The sequence below is a fragment of the Eriocheir sinensis genome, chromosome 50, assembly GCF_024679095.1.
Source record: "Eriocheir sinensis breed Jianghai 21 chromosome 50, ASM2467909v1, whole genome shotgun sequence".
Classification (NCBI taxonomy): domain Eukaryota; kingdom Metazoa; phylum Arthropoda; class Malacostraca; order Decapoda; family Varunidae; genus Eriocheir; species Eriocheir sinensis.
Genome location: NC_066558.1, coordinates 3,391,780 through 3,402,347, shown reverse-complemented (window position 1 = coordinate 3,402,347; position 10,568 = coordinate 3,391,780). Strand labels below are relative to the sequence as shown.

Here is a 10,568-nt window from a genome sequence, read left to right as displayed (position 1 = left end):
TCTCTGATCCATAGAGGCAATATGGTACACCTACTCCTTTCCACAGACTTCGCCCTACATCATATTTGTTTACTACTCTATTGCCTCCATTTATTATCATCCCTGACATCCTCCTTGCCTTCCCTTCATTCACTTTCCTCTGTTTCTCCCCTCCTATGCCTTCCTTGCTAACCTCCATTCCTAAGTACATATATTTATCGACTACCTCCAGCACGTTGTTTCCTAGTACCCATTGGTTACTGCCTCCACTACCAAACTCCATAACCTTACATTTTCTTTCACTAAATTTCAGGTCCCACTCCCTCCCATATGCCTGAGCTATGTGCAGGATCTCCTCCATCTCCTCTTTCCTCTCCGTCATCAACACTACATCATCAGCGTAAGCTGTGCCGATACGAAGGCCGGCCTCTCCAACGGGTCACCACCACTGTTGCCAGATTATCGTACTCAGAGCATGGTATTTACCGCTTTTTAACCCCTAACTATTGCCAAGAAACATGAGGAATTAACTATTTTAACGATAAATATAAATAAATCTAGTTATTGGGGCCCAGGAGACAGATTTTGGGTCGAACGCTGGTAAATATAAGCGGCTGAGTACGACAATCTGGCAACGTTGCGGGTCACCTCACCTGTACAGCAAGAGCAAGAGCAAGAGAGCATGGCGGTGTGCAGGGGACGATTATTCTCCTTATTTTCCCTCCATGGCGGCCCTTCAGCAGCCCCGCGCCTCCTGCTGCCTGCTGCCGCCTCAGGGACCCAGCAGCAGCGACATTATGCAAAGCCGCTAGCAGGTGAGCAGGGGAAGAGGAGGGGGAATGGGGAATGAGTGTTTGTTTTGGTTTGTTTACGTTTGTTGTTTGTGTTGTTTGTTTATTTGTTTATGTTGTTTGCTCTTGGGGTGGTCATCTTTGTTTTTGTTATTGTTTGTGTTTGTTTTTTATTATTTGCTTTGTTTATCTTGTTATTGTTTGTTTGTGTTTGACCTCCGTAATGTTGGTGATAGGTCAGGTCAGGTCAGGTCAGGGGGGGTCAGCAGGGTGAATGGATGACCTGAATGCATGGGGGAGTGGGGGTGGGGGGGACAAGCCTATTCTTCCTCATTCTTCTGTTTATTACGTTTTTTTATCTAGTTCTACACCCATCTTATTCTTTTTCTTATAGTTACCCTTTTCTGTTGCCCTGGAAAGTGAATTAATTTATGAAGATGAAATAAGTAATGTTTAGGTGGGGGGGGGGACAAGCCTATTCTTCCTCATTCTTCTGTTTATTACGTTTTTTTATCTAGTTCTACACCCATCTTATTATTCTTTTTATTATAGTTACCCTTTTCTGTTGCCCTGGAAAGTGAATTAATTTATGAAGATGAAATAATTAATGTTTAGAAAATTCTCAAGGTCTCCCCATTACTACACCCTAACCTAACCTTCCTCCCCCATCCACATTGGTACTTGGCAGCATGGTGGGTGTATTTCTGGAATTTTACTGGGTATGTTAGGTTTGATTAGACATGTCAAGTAATTATATATTAAAGGTAAATTCTTGTAATACACTTTTGGCCGTCAGTTATCAATGTATCAGTGCCACAGCCAACAGAACACTGGGGTTCCTGAGGAGGAATTTACATACTTCACACCTGACATTAAACACATAGCTTATGACACACTTGAATACTGCTCCATGGTGTGGGATCCTTTCACACACAGAAACATTGATAGGTAAGAACAAATCAACACCAAGGCGGCAAGGTTCATTACAGACAATTACACTCAAACGCCTGGCATCACAACACGGATCAAACAACAGATAAACATGGACCCTCTTCACATACGCAGACAAGCACACAGACTTACAAGTTACACTTATGTACAAGATCGCAAACACTCACATTGAAATTGACCCACAAACATACCTACACAACGCAAATAATCAACATACTCGTGACACACACATCCTTAAATACCAAACATATCACACTAACACTGACGCATACAAGCACTCATACTTTCCACGCACCATACGTGACTGGAACAGCCTCCCTCAACAGATTTTAGAGTGCAGTACAATAGACTCATTCAAAAAACAAATACATACTCACTTGTCACCACAACACACCAACAGTAACAATTACACTTGATTCACTTTCCTCCCCTGCACACTCGGCTCCCCCGTCCCCCCAACAGCCAACAAATATGCGTGTTATGCACCTATACAGGTGCCCTGCGCATCATTAACCCAGATCCAGATCTAGAATGGCAGTAAAGGGGGCGGCAGATATGAAAATATGTTAGGTACGTTTTGAATTTTTTTTATAGTCTACCCTCCCAACCCAAAGCTAACTCGCCTCCCCTACCCACAGGCCTGGGCAAGAAGGGCGGCAAGACAAAGCTGGGGCCCACCGTGGAGAAAGTGGTGAGTGCGCGTCAATGAGAATTACAGAATTTTTGGTGAATATTTTTGTCCCAGTGATGCGATTGTCGCGTCAACCAGAAGCTGTGCTTTTTGACCAGACAATTGTAGTGACGTGTATGTCGCGTCCACGTGTGCGATAGTGTTAATTACCCTCTTCCTCCCTCACAACAACTATCACTCAAAAACTATCATGCCAAGATATTAACATCCAGGTGAACATATAATTACCCGTCACACCCTAGTTAACCTCGTCCCTTCCCTCCAAAACAGCGGCTGCCTGTGGAGACCGACCCGGAGAAGCTGGTGAACTATGTCTGCGGCTCCCACCCCGTCAAGGAGGACCGGCAGGACATTAAGTTAGGGCCAGATGAGGACTACCCGGACTGGCTATGGACCCTAAGGACAGGTGGGTGGACCTTACCCTTGTTTTAGTATTATTCTATTATTATTGTTGTTGTTGTTGTCATCATTATTATTATTATTATTATTATTTTTTTTTTTGTTCTGTTATGTTGGTTATGTTATTATTATTAAGTTTACTATATTCAGTTTAATATGTTCAGGCTAGGTTAGGTAAGGTATGGTAAGGTTAGATTAGGTTAGGTTAGGTTAGGTTTGGTTTAGGTTAGGTTAGGTTAGGTTTAGTCTTTCCTCAAACACTTTATAGCTAGATATTTTTAGCAGAAACCAACAAAGACAGACCTTACTTTGTTAGATATAAAGTCTCATAAGTAAGGAAGCATATATGATTTTTCCGAGTCAAGACGTATGGTAACAGTTTGGGGTATTGTTAGGTTAGGTTAGATTTTTTTTTTTTATTTTTTTTCTACACATGATAGCCAGCAATTAAGGTACAAATCAACAGAGAAGGACTTCATTTTGTTATATAGAAAGTCTCATTAGTAAGGAAGCATATATGATTTTTTAAGTCAAGATGTAGTACAACTGTTTTGGGTTTTGTTAGGTTAGGTTAAGCATTTCTTCAAACACCTTATAGCCAGTTATTTTTAGCACAAATCAACAAAGACAGACCTTACTTAGTTAGTTGGAAAGTCTCATTAGCAAGGAAGCATAAATGATTTTTGCGAGTCAAGATGTATGGTAACGGGTTATGGATTTGTTAGGTTAGGTTAGGTTAGCATTTTTTCAAACACATGATAGCCAGCAATTTAAGGTACAAATCAACAGAGAAGGACTTCATTTTGTTATATAGAAAGTCTCATTAGTAAGGAAGCATATATGATTTTTTAAGTCAAGATGTAGTGCAACTGTTTGGGGTTTTGTTAGGTTAGGTTAAGCATTTCTTCAAACACCTTATAGCCAGTTATTTTTAGCATAAATCAACAAAGACAAACCTTACTTAGTTAGTTGGAAAGTATGGTAACGGTTTAGGGTTTTGTTAGGTTAGGTTAGGTTAGCATTTTTTCAGACACATGATAGCCAGCAATTTAAGGTACAGATCAACAGAGAAGGACTTCATTTTGATATATAGAAAGTCTCATTAGCAAGGAAGCATAAGTGATTTTTGAGAGTCAAAACGTATGGTAATTGGTTAGGGTCTTGTTAGGTTAGGTTAGGTTAGCATTTTTTCAAACACATGATAGGCAGTTAGTTATGGTAAAAATCAACAAAGAAAGACCTCAAATTATTAAATGGGAAGTCTCATTAGTAAGGAAGCATATATGATTTTAATGGAGAATTATGTATGGTAACTATTTAGGGTTAGGTTAGGTTAGGTTAAGTTTATCATATCTTCAAACACATGGTAGCCAGTTATTTATGGTACAAATCAACAAAGACAGACCACACCTTGTTATATAGAAAGAAAGTATCATTAGTAAGGAAGCACATATGATTTTTCTGAGTCAAGATGTATGGTAACTGTTCAGGGTTTTGTTAGGTTAGGTTAAGTTTAGGATATCTCCAAACACATGATAGATGGTAACTTATAGCATTAATCAACAAAGGAAGGACTCACTTTGTTAGCTTCATCGTGTAACATTGCACAACATTGCATTGAGACGGTATTAATGATTTGAAACCCAATATTTTCCATAATCGACGGTATTCATTATCATTGCTGCATGTTATTGATACACACGACTGTTTCCTGTGTGTTGGCTATCGTTTAGTATCCACGAAACTGGACACGCTGTCACAGGAGGTTACCAGAGCACGACAAGGTATCTGGACACCTCTCCTTCTGAAATTGACCTCTCTTTCGGCCACCTCTGGATTCTTTTAGGAACAGCAAGTAGCGGGCTTTTTTTTATTATTGTTTCCTTTTTGTGTGCCCTTGAGCTGTCTCCTTTGTTGTAACCTGAGACTTGGACGCCCTGTCTATAGGAAAGGAACAACCAAGCATTCAAAACAGGTGTGAAGCCCCCAACCCTTGATCATAGTCACCTGCCGCCTGTGACTTCCAGCACCTGCCCTTCAGGAGTTAACAATGAGTCCAGTATTCCCACTAAGACTCCCGGACCCTGAGAGACCAGCCCTTGACTCAGACCATGAACCTTGTGATCCTCTGCCCCACAGGAAAGCCGCCACCCCTTGAGGAGATGGACCCCAACACCAAGCAGTACTGGCGGAAGCTGCGCACGATGGCTATGAGGGAGAAGAACAAGCTCAGGAAGACACAAAGGTTCTGAGCGAGGACGTAAAGAGGCGCTGAGGGAAGACAGAGATTTTAAGGGTAGACTGAAGAGGATAAAAAAGACACTGAAGGGAGAGACAGAGGTTAAAGAGAAGTCTGAGGATGATAAAAAAGATACTGAAGGGAGTCACAGAGATTTTTAAGGAAGACTGAAGAGGATAAAAAAGAAACTGAAGGAAGACACAAGCTTTAAGGGAAGACTGAAGAAGTCCTGGAAAGGTATAATGAAGACAGATTTTGAGGGATGACTTAGAGGTTCAGGAATAGGAAGTACAAAGGTGCTGAAGAGGCAGAAGAGCTGAAGGAACACACTGGTTTTAAGAGAAGACAGAAAAGGCTGTTAAGGAGTAAAAGAGGATTTGAAGGAAGACTTACTTGATTGTGATAAGAGATTTGAAGCAAGACTAAGAGGTTATGAACATAGAGTAAGAGGGTTTGAAGGAAGAGTATTGGGTTCTGAAGGAGGAGTAAGAGGATCAGAAAGAGGAGTAAGAGGCTCTGAAGAGGAAAGGAAGAAGAGGTGGTTTGGAAGAAGAATAGCAGAAATTGAGCATAATTATGAGGTTCTAAAGAAAAGGAGAAGAAAATGAATGCAATAAAAAGGCGTTGAAAGGAAGACAAAGAAGAAAAAAACAAAACAGTGAAGTTCTAAAGGAAATAAAAAGGAGTTAGATGTGATTAAGAGTTTGAAAAAGGAAGACCTAAAATTACTGAAGAAAGAGAATGAAAAAGAGAAAACAGACCAAGAAAGATAATGTTAAATAATGTAAACAAAGACACCTAAGGAATACAAGGGATCTGAGGCCTGCTTTCACAGTCGCCCGGTACACACCCTAACCAAAGGCCCTACCATCCCATTAGCAGCCATTATCATCCCCTCGATCCGCTTTCACAATCGCCGTTTTCGTGGTATCAGCGACTACCAGCGTTGAAACGGTCGTGACAAGGCAAAGGCGTGTGATTCGGCAGTGTTGGTTTGCTGGAGCGGCGGAAAATGTCAACATCACATCAGCTGAGCGGAGGATTATGAAGAAGGAGCAGAGATCGCCGCGCATTGGTAACGATCAAAACAAACAAAAGTGACTGAAAGCGACCCAAAATTGTGACTATAGATTATGAATGCAAGATAAGGAGTTTGAAGGATCTAAAGGAAGGATAAGGGTACAGAGATGAGCACTGGGGCATTACTTCCTATCCTGTAGAGTCCTTGGTCAGTGTCCTTAAGTAATTGTGAAAAGTGTAAATAAGTAATAAAAATGTGTTGTTGTTGCTATTGGTATTATTACTTAAAGACAGGTAGATTATTAATTAGAAAGTTTGTTATCATGACACACCTGAGAGAGAGAGAGAGAGAGAGAGAGAGAGGAAGGTGTTAAAGAAAAAGAATGACAGGAGATAGAGAGAATTATTGATAAAGAGGATGAAAGAAGAGATAGAGACAAAATGAAGGATGAAAGGAATAATGAAGATAAACATGAGAATTGAAGATAAAGAAAGAGAAATGAGACGTACTTAAATATGAGATAAATAAGATACAGAAGAGAGAAAGAGGATAAAGGATAAATGGGAATAAAGTAAAAGATAGAGAAAATAAAGAAAGATCTGGATAACTAAGAAAAGATAGACAAAATAAAGAAAGAGGAGACATAAGATAGACAAGAGAGAAAGAGAATAAAGGATAAATGGAAATAAAGTAAAAGATAAAGAAAATAAAGAAATCTGGATAACTAAGAAAACAGACAAAATAAAGAAAGAAAAGACATATTAGAAAAGAATGAAGGAAGGATGAAATAAATAACTAGAAGAAAGGAAGAGAATTACTGAATAGAGAAGAATAGATAGGAGAGAAAGTAAAGATGAGCAATGAATAAGTGGATGATGAATGAGGTGAATAAGGTTATGCAAAATTTGAGAAACAAGAAACAACAACAAAAACAACAAAAATCCTTCACCTTTACCTTCTTCCTTGTCCTAAAAACCTCTTCCAATCCTCCTCTTCCTCCTCCTCCTCCTCCTCTTATAAAAACTCCTCTTCCTCAATCTTCTTCCTCCTTCTTCAACATTTTCCTTCTATCCCCTCCTCCTCCTTCCTCCTCTTCTTCCTCCTCCTCCTCCTTCTCCTCCTCCTCTTATAAAAACTCCTCTTCCTCAATCTTCTTCCTCCTTCTTCAACATTTTCCTTCTATCCCCTCCTCCTCCTTCCTCCTCTTCCTCCTCCTCCTCCTCCTTCTCCTCCTCCTCCTCTTATAAAAACTCCTCTTCCTCAATCTTCTTCCTCCTTCTTCAACATTTTCCTTCTATCCCCTCCTCCTCCTTCCTCCTCTTCTTCCTCCTCCTCCTCCTCCTCCTCCTCCTCCTCCTCTTATAAAAACTCCTCTTCCTCAATCTTCTTCCTCCTTCTTCAACATTTTCCTTCTATCCCCTCCTCCTCCTTCCTCCTCTTCTTCCTCCTCCTCCTCCTCCTCCTCCTCCTCCTCTTATAAAAACTCCTCTTCCTCAATCTTCTTCCTCCTTCTTCAACATTTTCCTTCTATCCCCTCCTCCTCCTTCCTCCTCTTCTTCCTCCTCCTCCTTCTCCTCCTCCTCTTCTTCCTCTCATAAAAACTCTTCTTCAACATTTTCCTCTTCTTCCTCCTCCTCCTTCTCCTCCTCCTCTTCTTCCTCTCATAAAAACTCTTCTTCCTCAATCTTCTTCCTCCTTCTTCAACATTTTCCTCCTCTTCCTCCTCCTCCTTCCTCCTCTTCTTCCTCCTCCTCCTCCTCTTATAAAAACTCCTCTTCCTCAATCTTCTTCCGCAGTCTTCTACATTTTACTTCAATCCACTCCTCCTCCTCCTCCTCGTTGTAGTCTTCCTCCACCTCCTCCTCCTTCTCCTCCTCCTCTTCTTCCTCTCATAAAACTCTTCTTCAACATTCTTCCTCCTTCTCCTCCTCCTTCTCTTCTTCCTCCTCCTCCTTCTCCTCCTCCTCTTCTTCCTCTCATAAAAACTCTTCTTCAACATTTTCCTCTTCTTCCTCCTCCTCCTTCTCCTCCTCCTCTTCTTCCTCTCATAAAAACTCTTCTTCAACATTTTCCTCTTCTTCCTCCTCCTCTTCCTCCTCCTCCTCTTATAAAAACTCCTCTTCCTCAATCTTCTTCCTCCTTCTTCAACATTTTCCTCCTCTTCCTCCTCCTCCTTCCTCCTCTTCCTCCTCCTCTTCCTCCTCTTCCTCCTCCTCTTCCTCCTCAATCTTCTTCCTCCTTCTTCAACATTTTCCTCCTCTTCCTCCTCCTCCTCCTTCCTCACTCCTCTTCCTCTTTCTCCTCTTATAAAAACTCCTCTTCCTCAGTCTTCTTCCTCCTTCTTCAACATTTTCCTCCTCTTCCTCCTCCTCCTTCCTCCTCTTCTTCCTCCTCCTCCTCCTCTTATAAAAACTCTTCTTCCTCAATCTTCTTCCTCCTTCTTCAACATTTTCCTCCTCTTCCTCCTCCTCCTTCCTCCTCTTCTTCCTTCTCCTCCTCCTCTTATAAAAACTCCTCCTCCTCCTCCTCCTCCTCCTTCTTTAGCATTTTCCTCGTATCCCCTCCTCTTCCTCCTCCTCCTCCTCCTCCTCTTATAAAAACTCCTTTTGCTCACACTTCTTCCTCCTTCTTTAGCATTTTCCTCGTATCTCCTCCTCCTCCTCCTCCTCTTATAAAAACCCTTCTTCCTCACTCCTCTTCCTCCTCCTTCAACATTTTCCTCCTATCCCCTCCTCCTCCTCCTCCTCCTCCTCCTGACATTCAATTAGTGTTTAAATGAATACTAATGAACAATAAATAGACTTGAGTACATTTACCTGTCGACTCATTAACCTGTCCGCTCTCCAATACTTCCTTTTGTTGCCTCCTTCATCTGTAAGCAACACACCAACACATCCGCAATACACCAGTTTTCCGGGTTGGGTGTTGTAATGCCCTGTGTGTGTGTGTGTGCGTGTGTGTGTGTGAATGTAATCTGTCTCTCTGTCTTTCCGTGTGTGTCTTTGTGTGCGTGTGTGTGTGTGTGTGTGTGTGTGTGATTAAGGAAAACTGAAAACCGTGTGAGTTTAAATTAGTTTTGGAAAGAATTAGAAGGAGAAGAAGAATATGAATAATAATAAGAAGAAGGAAATAGAAAGGATGAGAATGAAGATAAGTTTGAATAAGAAGAAGAATAGGAAGAAGAAGAAGAAGAATTAATAAAGAAGAAAATGGAAAGAAAGTAGAATAAGAAAAAGAAGAACAAAATCATCAAAATAAGAATGAATAGAATTAAGACAAATTAGAACAACGAAATAATAACAATAAAGAAAATGAGAAGAACCCAAAATAAGATAAATAAAAAAATTGAATTAAACAAGAATGAGCAGAATTATTAATATGCAAAGAGAAAGGGATCGAAACTTATCCCCAATGTGATCGAGTTCCTTGTTTGCCTTTCAAGAGTTTATTGGCCGGATGTGAGAGAGAGAGGATGATTTAGTTCGTCAGTCAGTCGGTCAATCAGTAAGTTTTCAGTTAGTCATTCTTTTTCTTTCTCTCTTTCTTTATTTAATATATTCAGTTAGTTAGTAAGTCAGTCAGGAATCGAGTAAGTCAGTCAGTTAGTCATTTTTCTTTCCTACTTTCTCTCTTTCACTTATTGAGTCAGTTAGTCAGTCAGTGAGTCAGTTAGTCAGTCAGTCAGTCAGTCAGCCAATCAGTTAGTCAGTCTGTCAAACAATCAGTCAGTCGGTAAGTCAATCAATCACTCAGTTAGTCAATCAGTAAGTTAACCATCCAGTCAGTCAATCAGTAACACACACAGTACCGATAGCTCAGTGGGTAAAGCTCCGCACAGCCACACACCACAATCTAGCAGGCGGAGATTCAAACCCCACTCAGACCCCGGAAATTTCCACTGCCAAGGAACGGTTACTGTCCCCCTTTTGAGCACGTGAGACCCGGTGTGTGTGTGGTGTGAAGGCCCCCGAGCAGTACCCTGAGATTGACAATAAGGGTGAGGGGAGAGAGGACTGAAGCGAGGGAGAGGGGAGAAGGAGTGACGGAAGGGAAGATTAAGGTAAGGAATGGGAGATGGAAAAGTGGGAGAGTATGATCAGACCTCCTCCTCCTCCTCCTCCTCTTCCTCTTCCTCCCTGTCATGCTCGAAAAGAAGATGGTTTCCTTTTTTTATAGGGGAAGAAAATGCAATCTCATTCTCTATTGCTAATGTCATGCAACCCAGATTACCTCTCCACCAGGTAGCCCATAGGTGTGATCATTTTAGCACCAGGTGATTATAGAGGAGGAACAGGTGTTTGAGGAGGAGGAGGAGGAGGAGGAAGAGAAGTATAGGTGTGTGGGAGAGAGAAAGAAGAGGGAAGGAATGGAAGGAAGGAAAGACAGATAGGGAGAAGGAAAGGAAGAAGAGAAAGATACGAAGAAGAAAACAAAGGAAATGAAGGAAGAGAGAGGAGATAAAGAGAAGAGAAGGAAAGGGAAGGAGATAGAGGAGGA

At 41.2% G+C, this 10,568-nt stretch overlaps 1 protein-coding gene across 1 annotated transcript; it reads left to right on the top strand.

The window, feature by feature from the left end:
- The first annotated feature begins 625 nt into the window (after nt 1-625).
- Nucleotides 626-6,337, top strand: LOC126982275 (39S ribosomal protein L54, mitochondrial-like). The gene is made up of 4 exons (XM_050834266.1): nt 626-794; nt 2,360-2,412; nt 2,683-2,818; nt 4,951-6,337. Exons 1-4 carry the CDS (start codon nt 662-664, stop codon nt 5,061-5,063), a joined length of 435 nt encoding a protein of 144 aa, XP_050690223.1. The 5' UTR covers nt 626-661; the 3' UTR covers nt 5,064-6,337.
- Nucleotides 6,338-10,568: the final 4,231 nt, after the last annotated feature.

Bases quoted from the DNA above. Each gene is read 5' to 3' on its own strand.
- LOC126982275 (XM_050834266.1), top strand. From the start codon at position 662: ATGGCGGTGTGCAGGGGACGATTATTCTCCTTATTTTCCCTCCATGGC. The intron at 2,413-2,682 runs GTGAGTGCGCGT...CCTCCAAAACAG, and splicing joins GGCCCACCGTGGAGAAAGTG to CGGCTGCCTGTGGAGACCGA. The intron at 2,819-4,950 runs GTGGGTGGACCT...TCTGCCCCACAG, and splicing joins GCTATGGACCCTAAGGACAG to GAAAGCCGCCACCCCTTGAG.